This window comes from Ammospiza nelsoni, chromosome 1, assembly GCF_027579445.1.
Source record: "Ammospiza nelsoni isolate bAmmNel1 chromosome 1, bAmmNel1.pri, whole genome shotgun sequence".
NCBI lineage: Eukaryota > Metazoa > Chordata > Aves > Passeriformes > Passerellidae > Ammospiza > Ammospiza nelsoni.
In genome coordinates this window covers 135,440,922-135,461,863 of record NC_080633.1, presented here as the reverse complement: position 1 = coordinate 135,461,863, position 20,942 = coordinate 135,440,922, and the positions used below count along the sequence as shown (strand labels likewise).

Here is a 20,942-nt window from a genome sequence, read left to right as displayed (position 1 = left end):
AATAAAGAGGTATTCAGCTGCCCTCAGTGTGCCAAGTCAGTTTTTTCATGAATCGCACTAAGTAGCAACACGCAGTAATAATATAAATCTTGACAGTGTAAAGATCTTTAAAAGGGAGAGTGTCATAACATGACACACACAAATACTTGTCTCAGTTTAGGCCTTCATCTGTTTAAAATTCAATTTCTAGTGGTAAGCATTACTGTTATAGTAGCTTTCAAAAATGTATTTTCATGATCATTATCCCGAAACTCATCATCCCCCAAGTGGTTGATTATCATTGTGTCCGGTTTCAGTGAAGAGGCAGAAAAGTATTACATGCACTTATCCCATTTAAATATTGACATTAAGTATATCTACTTATGTATGTGTTGATATGAAATTCAGAATTCAGTAAATGCAGATCCTTCACATTTCCATTTGAATTTTCAGTTACCCAAAACAGTGGGAAGCTTGGTAGCTTACTCCTCACTGAGTCAACTCAAACATCAAATGCTGTTTGTTTACCAATTCGATATACAAACACATAAATGACAATAAGGGATCTAGTCTAGTATCTTGAGCCACTTCCTCCAATACACTACTTTAAATTTGCATTATTTTGCTTTTCAGCAGTCCTCCATTTTGACCTGTACTGTCTGGAGGACTCCTTGTGCATATAGTGGTAGGTTTCTACTTCATTACTCCAAAGAGGTTTGGTTTCTTTGCATTTATCAATTCATTTGTTGAGTACATGTTAACTTTTAGTGTTTATTGTAATTTATGAAAAGCAGATGAGCACCTTACCATGTGCTGTGTAAAGAATCTACTTTAGCTAGCTTAAAGCCTACCACCTGCTAGCTTTATTTGAATCACTTATGGGGTAAGTCAGTGAAAAAGTCACTATAGTCTTATTCATATAACTCAGTTTTTTAGACCATTTCTGTGTTTCCTCTCAGCTATCTTGTTTGAAAAGTCCTCCTACACATAGTCATTTATTATAGAAAAGAAACAACTCTGATAACTTTGCTCATTCTTGTAGTCTTTATCCAAACACAGAGACATTATAGAATATTATTACATTGCTACTATACAAATTGTACCATTCAAGTGGAGGAATGGTGCCAGAATTCCAAATAGAATTTGAGATGAAGGTATGTAATGGATTTATACAGCAGCATAATGATTTGTCAGTATTTTGAGTCTTTTTGTCTGTATTCAATTTCTAACAACTTCTATCATTCACTTTTCTTTACTGCCATAGTGTACTGAAGTATCACTTTCACAGATTTCTCTCTCATATTCCTAAGAGCTTTTTTCAAACTCTAATACCTGGCTCAGAAAACATAATTATAGATAGGAGTTTTATTTCTTTCATATGTGTTTCCCTTGTACCTAATTTCATTTATGCAGCATTTAATTTCCTTAATATTATGCAGGTTTTATTTTTAATTATTAACACTCATTCTTTGTCTTTATTAGTTAGTATAATCAGCAAATTTTCTCACTCAATTTTCCCAGATAATTTATGAGTATTGTGAATAAAAATCTTGTCTTTTATTTAGGATGCTTCTATTGTAGAAATTAGGTAATAATGCTATCTTTTGCTTCTTGTAGCTTAATAACTTACCCATCCATCTGAAAATCTTACCTATTTTGCTGTCACAACTAAATTCTTTAACAGTGTTTGGAGAAGGATCTTACTAAATACCTTTTGGAAATGCAAATAAGTGTATCAACTTGATTTGCATTATTTATATTTTTCAAGAACTCTAACAGATTATTCTGTTACTAAAGTAGTCCTAATTCAACTCTCATATATTATATTTATCCCTGTGTTTACAAATCTTTCTCCTAAGGTAATTTTACTCTAGAGCAGTTTACTTGGCTGCAATTTTTCTGATTTTGTACAAAGCTCTCTAAAATATCACTTCCAGTCATGAGGCGGTTTTAGAAAGACATGAGTCAGCACAATTCATAAATATGTTAACTTCTTTTTTCAGTTCCTCCAGAACACTTAAATTCTAATCCCGCCTACTACTCTGCAACATTTTATACTGACACTTCAGCTCAAGATGATACTATGACAGTCACATCCAGGAAGACAGTTTGACCTCTCCATGTTCTTCCATTTTTAAGCCAGATGCAGAATTTTGCATGTCCATAGAAGTGAAACAGTGCCCACTATACCATCAAATTAAGTAAAATGAACTTAAAGCATATTGCAGAAGTTGCAGGAGTATCCTTGCCTAACTGCTTACTCACAGCCTCTTGTCCACAGTACAGGGGCAGCAGATACATTGGGAAACTCATTAATTGAGATAAGGACAGGAAGATCAGTTAGCAAAAATTGTCATCAGCAAACAGAGTGTCGTGAGAAATTAATTTAATTTATTGACAGTTAGGATAAATTTGGATAGTTGAAAAATGCTGACAGATTAAACCACAACCTTCTCCTCACCCTTTCCTTTTCCCAGGCTCAACTTCACTCTTACATTCCTGACTCTTCTACAATTCTGCTCCATGTTCAGGGCAGGTGAATAGAGAACAGGGATCATGGTCAGTCTGAAACAACTTGTGTCTGCAGACCCTTCCTCCTCACACTTGTTCCTTGCTCCATTGTGGGTTGTCTGCAAAAATTCCAATCCTTCACAATCAACCTGCTCCAGATAAGAGTCCTCCATGAGCACACTGTCCATATTTGGTCCACTGTGTTCTCTTCTTGCACAGTCTGCTGGGGAATTTCTGCTCAACATCTAGAGCACCATCTGCCCTTCCTCCTTCTCAGACCCTGGTGACTGCAGGGGTGCTCCTCATCTTTTTTTAGCTCACTCCTCACTGCATGCACAGTATTTTCACCCGTTCTCCCAGAGGCACCATCGGCTTTATTGAGAGGCTCAGTTGTGTCCTTCACAAGGTCCATTGGAGCTGACAGGGAATGACTGCGTGCAGCATGGAGCAGCTCTGGCCTCTCCTCACAGAGGCCACCCTGTAGCTGTTCTACCAGCACCTGAGCACTGGCAGCACATACAGTGCCTAAATTTTCTGTAAGCCACCAGAGAAGGGGATCAACCAACGTTTTCTGCTGAGAAAGAATTTGCTGTGGTAGATGCAACATTAAGAATGTGAAGAAACACAGAATTTAGTGGTGGCCCAACTGAAGACATCCACTGCAAAAAGGCTTTGTTTTCATACCAAAACTAGTGTCTAAATTCCTTCTGCATTGACTGGAGAGGCAGTTTAGAATCAGATTCACACCAGTTGCCATAATATTTCCTGAATGAAGGCTGAAGTAAAAACTATACTGGGAAACAGTGAAGAAACAGAGTAGCTCAAATCCTTCTTCTCTCTTTGGGTTAAGTACATGAATGGCAAAAGCTCTCTGAAAACTAAAAATCAAAAATTTCCCTTTTTAAACACAAAGGAGACTAAGATAATGAAAGCCATCCAATTCTTAATAGACAAATTTCCTTGAGCTGAGGAGCTTTGGAGTCTATAAGCTTGAATGCTTGAATGAGCCAACCATCTACAAATGCGAAATTTACCAGTTCATTAATTGATGATGACTCAGAACTCCAGATGTGTCTAGAAGATTAGAGCCAGAGTTGTACTGTCCTCCTTCTCCAGTGCTTCTTAAGAGTACTCTTAAGTGTCACCTTGCTCAACAGGTTCACAATTATGAATCATATTTTTGGTGCTCAGTGTATGGAGTGCTTAGTCACACTATTGGTGATTCTGCTCATCTCAATACAGAGTGCTGAAAAAGCTGGCCATTGGTTATTATATGATTCACCAAAGGTCACAAAAGGAGTGTGACTGTCCTGGGAAATTGAATATTATTCCAGTTAGGCTAGTGTTGCTATGACCTAGGTATCTTTCTCCCTCTAGCCACAAGACTATCAAAGTAGCTGCAAAACTGCTTTATGTTCCATGCAGATGGAAAGAGTCAGGAACTCCTGAGGTTTCCAGGCTGCAGTTAGGGTCTAAACCTTACAATCATCCAGGTAAAGATTATGCAGGAAAAGCAACTCAGGGGAACAAGATTACCAAGGCTAAAATATTTTTTTTGTATAAAGAAGAAAGCTTTGCATGGACTGTAAAGCTTTTGAGATAAACAGACTCATATGATTGTGTCAGTGTAATTTGGAGGGAGCTGGGAGAAATGAAGCGGAAGTTTTTTGTCCTCCAGGGAACTGTTCCTGCAGCCCACATCAACAGAGGCATACCCAGTGCACAGTGCCATGTAGCCTGACCCATCAAAAGAATAATTTAATCTTCAGAACTTTCAAATTCTCATCTCTCTGAGCCACTTAGGTTCAATTATTTTAATTAAAATTTAAATGAGATTACAATTCCTTGTTTGGCATTTCAACGGTCACTAGGACTTTACAGCATTAGGCAATGTCCCTTCCATATTAAAAGATTTGAGAAAACATCTCACATATAGTTTTATACTATCCCAGTACTGTTGATCTGGATTTATTTCACTGCTTCCTCTTTAATTGCTGATTGTTCCTGGGCTTTATAAGTAATATAGCCAGGAAAATGTGTATGGTCCAGATTTCCCAAAAAGGTAAATAAGTAGAAAGTCCATTGTCAAAGTTAGTTTCCATAGAGTATAAAGCACAGTTCAGAACTGTTCTTGCTAAATACTCTGGTAGTTTTGCTTTTCTCATTTTTTCAAAAAATTGTTTATTTTTCTGTCATTTCCATCTTTTTATAAAATTATTAATATTCTCTGTGTACTCATTTACCTGTTCCTTCATCCTCTGATAGACCTGAGTATACAAGGTGCTGTAACTTTTCTCACAAGTTATAAGCTTGACCTGCATGATATAAGCCAGCATTTAAGCAACAGGTACAGGTGGTGGGTGATGTAATTATAGCTGAGGCTTAGCTGACAAACAAAATAAATCAAGAAGGGATTGTATTGTGTTTGTGTGGCCAGGTTTTAGTAGCAGGGGAATACAGGGGTGGCTTCTCTGAGGGGCAGATAGAAGCTTCTCCCATGTCCAAGAGCCAATTGCTGCTGGCTCCAAGATGGACCTGCTGCTGGCCAAGGCTGAGCCCACCAGTGATGGTGTTAGTGCTTCTGGAATAATGCATTTAAGAAGGAGGGGGAAAAGCCCTGCAACTGCAGACAGAGAGAGGATTGATAATATGGGAGAAAACCAGCTATGAGTACACCAAGGTCTGTGAAGAAGCAGGGGGAGGAGGTGCTTCAGGCACTGGAGCAAAGATTCCCCTGAAGCCCTGGTGCACACCATGGTGAAGCAGCTGTGCTCCTGTGGCCCCTGAAGGTTCATGATGGAGCAGAAGTCACCTGCAGCTTGTGGAGGACTCCAAGCAGGCAGATATACCTGAAGCAGGCTGTCACTCCATGGGAAGCCTGGCAGGACCTGTGGCGCCACAAAGACAGGACTGCCACTCTGCAGGTGTTTGGAGCAGGTTTGCAGGCAGGACTTGTGACCCCATAGGGGAGCAAACCTGGAGCAACCTGTTCCTGAAGGACAGCACTCTGTGGAAGATATGCACAAAAGAGCAGTTTGTGAAGAACTGTAGCCTGTGGGAAGGACTCACTGTGCAGTTTGTGGAGGACTGTCTCTAATGGGATACTCAGGTTTGTTTGTTGCCTGGGCAGTGTTCAGTGGTAGGAAAGTCAGGTGTGCAAATTCATGTCACCTATTTAACCACAGAGAAGCATGTATTGAGGTCCCTTTCCATTTTCCTTATTTCCTTTGTACTGTGACTCCTGACAGTGCTGACATACCCCATTTAATTTCATCATGTGAGTCTCTGAGTGTTGCTATGTCCAGCATTTGTTCTATTGTCCGCATCTCTGTTCTCCTGGATGAGGGGTGAAAGGAATACAATTGATATAACTTATGTGTCCTTTGAAGAGAAAGTGTCTTAAATTAGCTGCTAAACATATCTGCCTGTTCAATGGAGAGAAGAACCCACTTCCAAAGGCCCCCAGCTGGGATACAAATCTATTATATTCAGGTAGAGCCCTATTGTGATTACTTTAGGCACAGGTTAGGAGCTATGAGTTGGGAATTATTCCCTTTGCTAGACTTTTATTGGGCATTTAAGTTTCTGATTCCAAACTGTTTTGCTGATAGACTAAGCTGACCTTGGAGAAGGTCAAGCAGTTCTGAATCTAGAGAATCCCTGACTCATTGTCAATTATAACTAAACAGGACTCACTTTTCATAATTGTTCTAACTGAACTGAACTGTGAGGCTCTATTTCTTTTTGAATTGAAGTATTTTGAGAACATGCCTTATGCCTGAAGTTCTTCTACCTGCTGGGATTATATGGAAAGGATGATTCTATCTTACCCACTATGCCATTGTGATTCCTGGAATAACTGCCTCCCAAAAGTAAACACAGGTTTTATGCCTAAAATGCCTAGCTAGCACACTCCAAGAGAAAATCTGCAATGCACACAGTGTGGACTGCCATGGAAGCCAGGCCTGGGAGAGATTTGAGAACAAAGTTATTTGACACTCTGACAGTATTTTGATACTCCATATCTTCCTTGTAAAACTAGTCCTTCAGAGATAATATAGTATTTCTTTACAAAAGTACAACATGAATAGAAAAAACTCTTCAGGATAGTTTTAAACTGAATATATTACTTTAATCACAGTATGATCAAAGGCATGCAGTGGGAAGCTGGCCACTGTGGCAGAATAACAACTTCCTGGTGTGGAAACAAGAGGAGTGCAGCCACACTTGTCACTTGTCATAGTGAGAATGTTTGACTGGTGCTGAAAATCAAAGCAAGAATTATCTATGAACCACAACACAAAAGCACTCCACAGTAAATCTCTCATCTAGCAATTAGAGAGCAAGAGAGCAAGTCATGGATAACAAGAATGTCTCTACATGTCACTTCAGGGTAATATTTTAAGTAGAAGAATCCTTGGGAAATAAAGAAAGATAATCAATATGGTTATTAATGACACTAATTTCACACAAACATCTGGGAAATTAAGCATGCTCTTTAGGAGTTGTTTCTTGCAGTAACTTGTAAAGGAATGAATAAGTTGCAAGCCAAACTTCATATCAATATATTGAGTGGTCTGGTAGCAATAATATTTATTTCAGCCTGGAAAACTTTCAGAAATTAAATACTAATGTAAAAATATCTTGAAAATAATTTTCAAATACTTTTCTTTTTCTGTTTTCTTGCATGCAGCTTTACATTTCCAGCTAAATACTTGGATTCTCTTGAATCTGAATATCTCAGATTTAAAATATAAAAATAAATTATAAACTTGTGAGGGAAAGAGGCACTTAAGTGAAGAAGTCTATATGTTGCATTTTAAAATGGCACATACTGAAGTAAGAGAGTAAGATTTTGTCAAGTCTTGGGAAAACTGCATTCTGAATGTTTGTGCAGAAGCTCATAGTACACTTTCATTCAGGTTGAAAGTGACTTGAGGGAACACTGGTTAGGCATTGATTAGGTCTAGCTTTTTTATACTAGTTAAGCACAGATCAAATGTGCACCTAAAATTTACATATCTTATAGCAAAATCTCCTTATCAACACAGACTCATTTTCACCACTGCTAGCACTGCACTGCCAACATATTTAGAGAAAGGCAGTTTGACTTGTATGTATTGTGGATTTTATGAGTGTTTAATATCCATTAAAGTGCAATCCTTATAACTCATAGTAAGTGCCCAGAGTTTTCCCACTTGGCTCAGTAAGTGTTCCATAAAATATAGGTTTGATTTATTTTTAGTTTATTTTGAGTGAAAAATGAATATATTCTATGCCATTGCATGCTGGTTTGACCTGAAGAAAGTAATATCTAATATATTCATAAGCTTAAATTCCATTGAGAGCTATTAATGTCCAAATGTTTAGTTGATCGTGTTTACCTTTTCTAATAATTCAAACAAGCGACAAGAAAGAGGTTGGCAAGCAGCTATTAAGAATATCTCTTATTCATAATCCTTTTTGTCAAACTAGTTAACACTGTAATTATTTCTAGATTGGAAAGCTTTTTGAAGAAGAATACCTGGAAGCTAAATCTCGATTTTGGGCTCAAACATTAAAACAAAAATCTAATTATTGGCCACATAATTGTACGACAATAAATTTGGAAAACTGTGCCAAATTTCTCATATGTTAACTGTGATTGCTGATGTTTACTAATCAGTTTTCTGCCTGCAGCATCACCTTTACCTACTAAATGAATGGTATTGAGAATACATGAATCAGCTTGGGAATTCTTTTAAATCTTTCAGAAACAATGCACTTCCATGAACTTAAGGATGTTGAAGTAGAGACACTCCCCAAACCATTCTGTTTAGAACTTTTGTTTTTCCTGTCAGTCTCTTGTACTTAAGGCCCAGCCAGGGAACTTTTCCTCTTTCATAGGTGAGAACTGCAGTCAGCAATTTCTGTTTTACTCATGTACCTCTGATTTAGAATGGAAAAGAACAAAGCTTCAGGTAGCTTAGGTATGTGATGAGTTCGGCCTCAGGTCCTGGATCAGCTTATAAGCACTGCTGTCTTTCTTGCAAGGACACTGAAACAATAATAAGTTTATGTTTTTCTTCCAGTAGGCTGAGCTTGCTCCTGGTTTCCTATGCCCACATGTATGCATAGGTGTAGAAAACCTGTAATGCTTTATAGCCTAAGATGAATTACATAATTATTGACATGGGAGAACACACAGATCTTTGCAAAACTGAGCTAGCTTTACAAAACTTTCCTTTGCTCTTAGTCTTCTGGTCTGCTATTGTGGTTTGATTTCAATAATTTTTTGTTGTTGTTGTGTTTACTCTTTGCCTATTTTTTCTAATTTGAATCATTAGACTCAATTTTTTACATTAAATTTGTCATGGTTGTGTTACATATAACAAAGGAGGGAACTCAGCCACCTGTTCATAATTTTTTGTAGTGGCCGTAACAGCAATCTCTCAGACATTACAGAAGTAGATCCCCTGGCCCTCCACCTTTTTTCCAACACAAATTAGTTTTTCCTACTCTATCTTGATTGGAAAAATAATGTTTCCTTCACCTTGCTCACAGACAGATACATCCATAATATATCCATAAATTGTCATTATCTGTTATTATACAAAGGCATTCCTATTTTGAAGCTAAACTTGGCTCTAATGCTATACAATACCTAAAGAACAGTAGCCATAAATCTTACAGCAATATATACCAATTAAACCACAATGCCTTTATGAAAATTTTTTTCTGTTCTCTTATTTATTGACAGATTTTTTTTTTTAATTACAACACAATGAAACGATGGTAAGTACATAAGATGCAATAGTATAAAAAGCCATTTTTTAACCCTTCCCTTGGTTAAGACACTTACAGCAGACAAGAACTGCCCCACCCCAATTCCCCCCTTCTCAAATGAAAACAAAAAATAAATATAAATTAATAAATATAAAACAAATCACTGCACAGCCCTTAACTCTTTGATTGCCATGGCAAGAACCACAATGATGATTCTACCGTGTGACGTTCGATGGTTAAAGGTTGCCGCAGCAGTCAAAGGGTTATAGCGTTGTAAACATAAGTATTTGTTGAAAATGTTCAGTCATGTTAATGGTCTACAGCAATGAGATTATTATCATGACCCCTTGACCTTTAATGACACAACAGTATAAGGAGTTAAAGAGATTAGCTTGGTGAGCTGTTACATAGATTAATTAACCCATTCAATTTAACAATGCACTATGAGGTCTTGATTTACTAACAAAAAACTACTTGTGTATAATAAAACACTGTTCAATGCATTGATCAATAAAATCAATGAAAAAAATCAGTCTAAGCACCACAAAATTTTGCCTGATTATATCTGACAGTCATAATACACTTTAGCACCATTTAGTCAGCCTTGCATTTGCACACAAACAAGCGTTGTGTTTGTCAGTAGAAGCTACCTGAAGGAATAACATATGTCAGTTATAAAAAGGTTACCGTATAGAATGCCATGTGAGCCAACAAAATAAAATAAAATAACAATAATAAAATGAAATTCAGTTGCAGAAAGCAAATAAATGCTCCAGTTATTTTGATTCTAACACACATCCTAATAAGTGGAACATGGGCATGAAATGAAAATGGAGCTATGCAGAGAAAAGGGAATAAAAATGAGAAATTTGTTTCACACAAGAGAAATCATCACATCCACATTCTGACTTATTTGTCAGACTTTGAAAAATAAATGAGCAACTGTTGGGTGGTTGAAGATAAAGAGCTTGAAGATTTATGTTTAACAATATGTGAGTTTTAGGGTCATGTTATGCATAAAACCACTTTCAGAGCTATCCTATCAACTGCACAAACACCCTTGTCTCTGCTTGAAAGGTTGATTTCCTCTTTTTCAGACATGGAAGATAAATAAGCAAATCACTGGGTGGGCAGAACCTGAATTTTAGTAGCTTCTAGCTAACATATTGGAACCAGAACAACTTCTGTTGGAATTACAGGGATGAAGGAATGTCAGCAAAAGAAAATGTAATCAGCTGCTAAAATAACACTCAACAAGCAGAACTGAGGAAGAAACTAAGTTCTGATAGATTCAAGAATAAAGCACCTGGAAAGAATGCAAGGTGCATGTTAATAATAAAGAGAAACAAGGATGTGTATGAAGCTTGGAAAACAATGTACCCTTCTTGTATATATCCATATCAAACTCTAGTTGACCTACAGACTGACAAAACTAGCTGCACATGCTTTAACTGCTAACAATACTACCACAGGACTGGCAAGGAGAAGACACTGCATCCCTCAAACAGTTTCTGATCATATAGGAACACCTATAACATAAAGCCAACCTCAGAAGTCAAACACCTGCACCTTTCTCTGCAAGTTGTGTCTGAACTGGGCAATGAATCAAGACTTCACTGGCAGATGACAGAGAGAGTTTTTTATATGTGATACCGAAAAATTAGGATCAATTGGAAAACAGTGCATAATAGCAAAGCATTCTGCCATGCAACAGTGCTAGCCTATTATGCTACAGCAGTATGTTAATTGATGGAATTGATGTATGTGTGGTAGAGGAAGGAGTCCAGCCACAAAATCCTTGTCTGGATATTTATGACACAGATTATAGACGTCAGAATGCAAAGGAGAAAGAGAACAGGTTAAAGATGAGAACTGGAAAAACTGAAAATAACACATACTGTTGAAATGCAGTTTTCTAGTCTGCTCACATTTCAGAGATGTCATAAGCCATACATACAAATAGTATTTTTACCAGACATACAATGTCTGGTAAAAATGGTAAAAAATGGTAGGTCTCTGGTGTTACACTATTGTACATCTGACAAGTCAAGTAGTCCCAAGATGCAAATAAAGAATCCATGATGATCAGCCCTGGCTGTACCATGCCTCTTTCATAACAGACTTAAGGATGGCAAGGTCAATGGAAGGCAAAGGCTTCAATAATCTGCTGTAAGTTAGACCTCAGTGTTGTTGTACTGGACAATGTACAAGACTCAGTGAAAGATATACATCAAGCTCCTCAAATATTCGCAGGAGATTTGAGAAGGTACTACCTCTTCATTGTAGACACAAAAAGCTGCAATTCCTGTTGACTAAGTTCAAAAAGTCATACATGCTTAAATGAGATAGACAACAAAATTGTTTTTGCTTATTTTTGTAATGAACAGATCATTTCCCACTTGCCTACCAAGAGAATAGAAAATTAAATATTGCCTTCATTAGTAAGGAAACATGTCAAGGTGCAGTGAGAAAAGGGTATGGAGGGGAATCAGAAGTTTGACTGTATTTATCAATTTACATATAGAAATAGATGATCCATCCAATGGCCATAGAAGTATTTCTGTCATATCAAATACTTCAGGACTATAATGGAAATAAAGATACATGGCTGTAATATAGACTAGTAGAAGTTAAAGACTTCCTTGTCCTTCAGTATTTTATCCAGTGGAGTTCTTCAAATCATCTTGGATCTAATTTTTGAGAACAAACAGAAGGACATTTCACTATGACCAGTTTTTGCACAGAGATTCAGGTTAATATTAGTTTGACTAAATCTATCTCAAAAGATTTTGATTGCACCAGATAAATAATGTACTATGTATTACTATATATATTTGCAGTCAGGGTTAGAGCAACTATATTGAGAAGCTTTTTGACTGACTGCTATCTGGTGGGTTATGAATCCAATTACAGAATTCAGTGGACTTTCTCAAGCCTAACAGATATCTTTGTTGTTGGAGGCCAATAATACTTTCCAAGCTATCACTAAGTTCTTGGTAATATCTCTTCTATTGTTGATTACATGAAATTTTAGTGGTATCAGTGATCCTTGTCCCCATCTCTTTTGATAAATTGGTGTTGTACTTGCACCTATAAGTGAAAATGTTTTCATTCCTTTTCCTATTTTTCTTTTGGGAATCAAAAATGGAAATGTTCTTATGCTACTTGTGTCTGTCTGTAGGCATTGACCAAAAGACCTAGTTGGTTTTCCTGTGGGTCCTAGAAGTTGTGGAAAGAAAGTTCATGACTAGTTTAAGTTTCCTCTGAGAAAGACTTCAACAGGGTGTTAATTTAAAACTGTATTTGTCACCACTGTGATCCCAGCACTACTATCAGTACATCTTCCTCTGAAAGTGGTAGCGTCTGTCGGATGGTGAAAAGGGAGGATCATGAACCTTGATCTATCCTGTAGAATGATTTTCAACCAGACACAGTAAGACAATACTGTGATTTGACAAGTGATATCTGCATGTTTTAGAAACACAGTAAAGATAGATGATACGTGTGTGTGTGTATATACATATACATACATATATATATAACATATACATACATATACACATATATACACTTGACAATGCTTTACCTATTTGATTACAAAGAGTAAGAGTTGGGAATAGAGTACTTTTATCATCACACATTCCTCCAATTTTTGATTCCTATTCAAGACTAAATTTTGTTGAGTGTAACAATCCAGTTATTTCCATAAGCTGTGAGTATTGACAATGGCTATTCTGAAAGGTCTTTTTGATTGTTTTCATCTGCCTGGTGATGCATGGCCAGAACTCGTAGCATTTTGTCATATGAGGTAAAACACAACCATGTACCTATAAGCCGCAGCTATGCCTTGCAGGTATGAATTGTAGTTGTCATGGTCATTTAAAACAGTGCTGTAGGTTGCTATGATGTCTCCTGTATGCATGTCATGACATGTATCATTTCCTAAACTACATAATTCTACTTTTATATCCAAGCAGACAAACTGCTTGAGTTGACTTCACAATGTTCCCATAAGATATGAAGGTGACCAGTATGTGAGCACTGGCAATTTCGTGGCAATGGCCAAGCAAAGCACACACAGTATGTCCTTCTCTCCTTAGAATCATTGTATGCTCAAATATGAGGCTGTGCATTTACCTGCAACATATCAGTTGTAAACCAGTACTTTTGAGACCTATTTAATACCATCTAATTTTAAACACTGACAAAGAGTATTAGAAACCATCATTTTGGAAAGTGATGGAAAAAGTGATACTGTGGTAAAACCTATTTTCTCTTCTTTAAGGTTTCAAAATGATAGTAAGGGAACCAAAATTTTATACCTTATTACATTACCTACTGATTACCTACTGATACTAAGTACTCTTGGCTTCAACAAGGCAGATGAATTTATGCACAGCTATGTAAGCTATAAATGTGTATGTAAACTGGGTGTTAAATACCAGCACATCAGGATGGAAATATGAATTAGAAACCTTATTTTATAACTCATCACAGAACCCTGCAAGTGGTGAACCCATATGGACATTCACTGATTGGCAAAGATTTACTGTTCTGTTGCCAGTATGAGGGTAACACAAAACCTCACTAAAATCCTTCAAACTCCATTGTCATATTGTTAAGGACTAAGTGGGTACTTTAGGAAGTTATTTTATGCCAGCATTCTGTTACTAATCCCAATTCCCATAAAACCAGTTCCTGGAATAATAGATTAGTAAATGGGTTATCCAAGACACATGCATGACAGAATGAACAGGATTATTCATGAGGATGGAGACAATATTCAGTATATATTTTACTGTAAGAATGAAAGGGAAAAAAATTATTGAAAGGCTATGAATTAAGATATGCCACTCCAAGAAGATTAAGGTTGTAGTTATAAAAAGGACATAATTCAATTTCATATGGTAGAAATTACTATTAACTAAACAGAAAACCCTGGTTGTGTAGTGAGTATACTAACAATAATCTCTGGACAATGGTGCTCTACAGAAGCAGAAGAAACTAAGCTATGTCACTGGAAAACTTCATGCCATCATAAGTGGCTGGCCTGTGTAATTATTGTTTATGAAGTATTATTGTGACAGCAAATAGCACTATGCTGCATACAAGTATGCATCCAAGTACAGAAAACTGTCTTAACATGTTAGTTTACATCAGCCTTTCTTCATTTATGTCTTCTCTGCAAATAAAATTTATTTCATCTAACTGTTTGTAGCCCAGAGAAATACTTAAAGCCATCTCCACAAAGCCAACATATTTTATAGACACCACTCACAGAATGTCCTCTTTCAAAGACAGAATGGGCAGCTGCAATTCCAAATGTTAATTAACTGACCATAATCTTTAGATGATATCCTAAAACTTATGTATACCTGTTTATAATTTATGTGTTTAACGATGTCTACATCTTTCCTTAAAATACATTTTGATTTTAGGAACAGATGCTTGCTGTGCTCAGACACTGATGATCCTTCAAAATTTGATCTTCTGATTATTATTGGGCATTCCTACTTATATACATACATTTATAGAATAATTCCATATCATAAAAAAATCTATGCTGTCTAACATTAGAGGCTACCTTAGATCAACCCTCAAATGGAGCCAGTTTGCAACAAGTGATGGCATGCTTTTGACGTTTACCAGATATTTTCAGCATTGATGGCACTGGTGACAATGTCTTTCTCCATCAGCCTCTGACATCTCAGATGGCAAGCCACAAGAATGGGTTAGACAGGTTTGACTCACACATTACATATTTTTCATGAGACTAGCAGCAGACAATTCATTTAATGACATGCATATATCGGAGATTAATTTTATGAGCACATGGTTCATTTACACCCGATTTTGTAACTGACATATGTTTAAATGATCTTATAAGAACCACTCTGTTTGCCTGCAGTCTATGCAGTGGGAGCTAAGGAAGTATGCCTCACATTGCACTGCTGGAATATCACAAGTATATCATTGTATTGAGTAACAGGTTATCTGTTCCTCAGCTTCCAGACAATATTATTTGATTTACAGCATAGCTGGACACCTAAGTGGCCAGTGGCATTTGTTTCCTCAGCTGATTGTAATAACTCATAGACTTGCAGTCATCTATTTATACTTCTGGAAACAGAGGTGTCCAGAGACAGTCTTGATGACAACAAATGGCAAACCAGGAGCTACTGTTCTGTTATGGCTACTTCACATCTCCCACTGCTGCGGTGCATGGCTTCCTTCACCTCTGCAATAGGTGGTGAGACTTAGGCCATGTTGTAAGGGGAGATGGGAGCCAGGACAGAGCAGGCCCCTGCAGTCATGTCCTTGCTCCTCCACCCAGTCATCTCATGTTTTGTCCAAAGTTGGCTGCTAATGGTATGGTAGCTTGCATTTCTACTTCCCTAAAAATACAGTGCCTGGAACATTCACTATTCAGTTTACTATGTGTGTGTTTTAAGATTTGTCTTAACAATGGTTCAAATGCAAAAACAAAAAAAAAAAAAAGAAAGAAAATAATAGGAATGTAGTACTTCCATTGCTAATAGGCAGACCAACTTCCTAGACTACGCACTGTTTTCTAACCAACAAGCTAGAATTAGATTCTATATAATTTGGTACCAAAAGCTACATTTAACTGACATTTAGATTGTAAAGTAAACCCCCCCCAAAAAAGTTGAAAATTCAAAAATTAAGCCTTACACTCCGTTCTTAACCCACAGTGCTAATGGCACAGGAGTCTTGATCAAGCAACTGGGGATGTGATGTGTGCTTCTAAGAAAAAGTGTAAGTCTGTTCCTTATGTTTGGATCTATTAGCTTATGTTATTTTAATTCACAAAATTAGCCTTAAAAAATCTTTTTCTTTAATTATCCCCTCCCTTTTCCCACTTTGAAAGAAGAAAAAGAACAAAAGGTCATAGGAATATATAAAATATGTATTACATTTATTCTGGAGACTTGAAAGGGCTCCTTTGGAGCCATTTGAGTCTCTCCATCCCAGCCTATCCAGTAAATATACAGTTACATATTTTTAATTTTTTTTGATAAAAATTATTTTTTTTCTACAGTCAATAACCTTTTCATAGGTTTAGATATTGAAAGGCCAAAGGAAACACTACCATAATCTACTCTGGCCTTCTGCATCATACAGACCATAGTACTCTGAAGATACATGACCTTGTGTAGTCAGCTTGATAGACTGTAGCTGATTAACACAACACTATTCAGTTTTGTATTGTTCCAAAATACATATCATGACAATAGCAATATGGAAATGTTTATTAAAAATGTCACGGCACATGAGCAGGAACCCAGATTGCAGACCTGAAAATATTTTCAATTTGATTTTTCTTAATTCTAATAGTTATAGGCCCTTGTAGAGAAATAACTATTAAAAAAAATTGTCTTAGAACTTTTACTAATTTGAGTTCAAAATTAGACCAGGCAACATCACTAATTCACTCTGAAATTCTATAATTTGAAACTAGCCAATATGTATTTGGAAATTACAGTGAACACAAATGCTCCTACATCTTTTACTTAAAGTGAACCTTTATGACTGCATTGCAACCTACTGAAAACATGAGTATGTAACAGAAATGTTGACACAATCTTGTTTTGCATGACATAAACATGCCAATATAATTTTTTTCTCCACTCTCTCTATATAGCATATATGTACTTTTAAGGAAAAGAAAATAGATTCAATGATCAACTTATCATGTATTCATGTAACTACCATGTACAATATACCAAGCACTAGAATTATCACACTTACCTTCCTGCATAATTACAGTTAAATTCTCCAAACACAAATATTTTTGTTACCTTTTCAAAGAACAACAGTCAACATGCTCAGCACTTCATTACTGACAGGGAAATGGTTGCAGAAAAAGTTAAAGCTGCCACGAAAGACAGTTCAAAACTGAAATGAAATTTTCAAGTGAATAAAAAGACTGATGAGATGCTGTTCTGACTTTAAAAAAAAAATAAAAATTCTCCTACAGTAGAGGAAAAGCAAATACAGAATAAGTAGTTCTCATATTATTTTCCTCCAGCTATCCAAGGGAAAAAAACTTTTAACAGCAACATCAATAATTTTGTTCTGTCTATAGCAGAACATAAATTATAGTAGTTTGTTGACAATAAAAATTCCTCAATGGATTAAAATGTGCATGTCTATGTATGTGTGTGTTTGTGTGCTTTTATAAGTATACAAACACACATCTTAATACATATGACAAACAGCATAGAATTTCAAATTCACCAAATGAGCTGATCCGCAGCAAAAATCCTGTGCAACTAAATTGTCAATAAATCTATATTTTCAGCAACAGCTGACTTGGATTTACTAAATAATGGTATGGGCTGATACTGGTGCGCTTCTAACCTACAGTATGCAGTACTTCTACAAAACATCTCCAAAATGCCATCTGCATTGCATATTTGTTGTAAAACTATATCTTTTTCTAATCTTCGTTTTTGTTAACCATACATATGTATATCTGTTTATGCTCTAAGAAATAAGTTTGCAATGCTTTATAGCATGCCACATATGTTCATAAGTCCTCAAATCAATATAAAATCATGTAATTGAAAAAAAGCATACTATTTTTCATGCTATGCTCAATAGAAATATAAATTCAAGGCAGTCAAGCTATCCATTACCAAAACAATAATAATCATAATATATATGCATATATACCTACACTCTCTAAAAAGTGATCCAGTTATGTGGATTAAGAAACCAGTAAGAAATTGGTTGAACGTAGTATAAAAGTCTCATTTAATGTAAAAGCCCATACTGGCCATTTCAAGTATTTTAATACTTTCCTATAACCTTTTCATTAATAACTAGATATTTGTAGAAATAATAATTTTATACTCAAAATTGTATTCAAGTTAAATAAAAATTAACTTCTGCTGTAATTAATTTTTAGAGTGTGCATGTATACATAGCAAAATATCTTTCTACAGACCTATCATAAATATTTTAGTCTATGTCGTTTCTCTCCTACTAAAACACTTCAATTTTTTTTCTCAAATTTTGGATCATGTCTATCAGGCCTTTCAAGAAATAAAACTCATCTAAGTTCATTTGCAACACCAGATTCCCTTCAGTTTGTGCCAGTTTGCAAGTTAAAGGTCAAAGACATAGGACAGTACACTTTAAGGAAATTCAGACAGTGAAGCTGTTCACAGAAGACAATGTTTTACTTGGTAATGACAGTCAACAGGTCAATAATCAAGTTCAAGGCAAGCTGTTCATTGTTGCAAAAGCTACTCCCCTCGAAACCTGGCTTTCATAAAAAACCAGGTGTCTGACTTTTGGGGTGCATCATTCTGACCATCTTTAATAAGTTCACAGCCCAGTGACTGTAAAGCCTATCACTGCAAGAAGCAGCTCCTAAAATCAATAAAGAGGTCTGTCAGTTGCTGACTTTTCTCTAGGAAAAAATTATTGATACAAACCTGCTCTGCAGGTCACATGAAAATGACAATACTGCTGTTAGCACAAATTACACAGAATGACAAAATGTTTTGGTGGTCCCTTGGCTCTGTCAGTTGATACCATGTTTGACTGAAGGCCAGAAATTTTAACCCTTTGAGAACTATGATGAACATGCAAAGGGGTAACACACCAGAGGATACTCATGCACTATCAGAGTCATCTCCTTAGCTTTCTTTTGAAACTGTAACTCTACCTCTGCAGAGGCAAATCGAATTGTCATGCAACACAGTCTCAAGAGAGAAATCCAAGATGCTTAAGATAAGAGGCTAAGCTATAAAATTGTTGACAGCTCAGAAAAATTCTTGGTAAGTGATAGAAATTATTAAAATACGCTTGGTTCCTTTAACAAGAAAGTAGCTGGTAAATATATTTTGTTTTCTGTTCATGTTACAAATGCTTTTCTATCAATAATGCAAATAATTAAAAATGCAGTCACAAGAAATCTGTTTCAAAAAACTGATTTTGTTTTGAAACCTGTATTATCCAAACACAATTTTCTAATTTAATGATGACCGAGTTTAACATCCACCAGACTCTGAAAACTGGACGCAATAGTTCTCAAAGGGTTACACCACCAACATAGTACCAGTGTCAAGTCTCTCAATAGTCTGTCTGTTGTTTTAGTTCATTGAAATCCGCTTCAGAGACACACTGCTTTTGACCATTCTTTGGAATGAGTGCTCCTGACAGACCTATAAAAGGCCTGGGGTAGTTGGCTTGGTACAACTTGGGAAAGATAATGTAGGAAAACCAACCAGAAATCAAACCAACCAATAAAAAGGCTCTGCTTGAATATAGTATTGAATATGAGTTTAAAACATTGAGGACATAGCCCAGAGCAGCTGTAAAAAACACAAAATGAATGTATTAAGGCTGTTACTATATTGCAGATATTTTGGCCCCTTGTTTGTTGGAAAATGGCTGTCCGAACAGTCTGAAGTCCTGCGTGTCATCCAAGTCTCCCACCTGACAAAACTGGAAGTAGGAGTATAGGACTTTATCCGTAGCAGACAGAAAGCAATCCTCTTTGGAGACAAAGCTGTTTTGGGTCTTCTCACTTTCCTGAAAGTTCCATTGTTGGTTGTTGTGTTTCTCTAAAAAAATTTACTTTCAGCAAAAAATTCTTTGAAGGGGAACAGGCCTTAAGGAAAAAATGTAGAAACATCGGAGATATTTTTATTCCTCTTTGTTAGTTAATCCTGATAGTTTATAGGGCATTGAGCGTGCAGAGGGAAGGCCTAGAATTGAATGACAAAGAAAGACAAAGGACTGAAGAAACAGCAGATACTGTGTATCATGGAAGCTTCCCAGCTGAGCGAATTGCCACTCATGGCACGACAGGCAACACCCTGGGTTTGAAAGATCAGCTTTGCTTCCGACTGACAGATGCCCGCTCCTAGCTAGGAAACTGCATAACAGCTCTTGTGTTGAATCTCAAGTTACCACAAACTCCTGGGAGGGAAAGAGAAAAAACCAAAACCCTACATCACACCCACTCTTGCATAGAGCGTTTGCAGTACAGTATGTGCCGGGGTGTTCCTTTCCTTTTGAACTGGAACACAGTGTAAACCAAGACAAGGAGGCACAAGGCCAGGATGCAGGGAATGACGATGGCTATGGCTTTCACAGTGCTGGCTGTGTTGTCCAGTTTGATGACAATGTCAACATCATCTTGAGGGCTGTGTCGGTCTTTATCTCGGTCTGTTGGTCCATCACAACCCATAAAATCCTTGAGGATGGATCTGGGATAGCCAGGTTCCACCCTGAGCATCTGGTTATTGAATTTCCAGTACTCTTTTCCTTTGTAGAAATATGTGAAGCCTGAGGAAGAAAGTAGCAATTATTCATGGTCATATGAAATCATGTCATCAATATACCATTATGGAAATTACTGGTAACAATTTTTTGTAATTAAAAAAAAATCAAAAGACACAAGGAATAGACTTCAGTTAGGAGTCATTCAAATATTTTTTTTTAAAAATTGTTTCTTTACTGTCTCTAGAAATCTAATGTTGAGTCTGGGAATTTTGTTTTGGTTTTATTGTTTGTTTATTCTTTCGTTGTTCTTCCATTCAGTAAATTGGGATTTTATTTTCTTTCATTGCTAAAAAAATAATCAAATAATTCCAGGGAGTACGGTCTATGAAAAGCCAAGGTTTGGGCAGTTTGTTCATTTAATGGAA

General features: G+C 36.4%; 1 protein-coding gene across 1 annotated transcript in view; it reads right to left on the bottom strand.

The window, feature by feature from the left end:
- Nucleotides 1-19,021: 19,021 nt before the first annotated feature.
- MMP16 (matrix metallopeptidase 16) overlaps nucleotides 19,022-20,942 on the bottom strand; it is a 164,574-nt gene continuing 162,653 nt past the window's right edge. Inside the window, exon 10 of the mRNA XM_059474285.1 lies at nucleotides 19,022-20,580. Coding sequence (XP_059330268.1) covers nucleotides 20,246-20,580 — 335 coding nt within the window. The 3' untranslated portion in view covers nucleotides 19,022-20,245. The remainder of the gene's footprint in view (nucleotides 20,581-20,942) is intronic.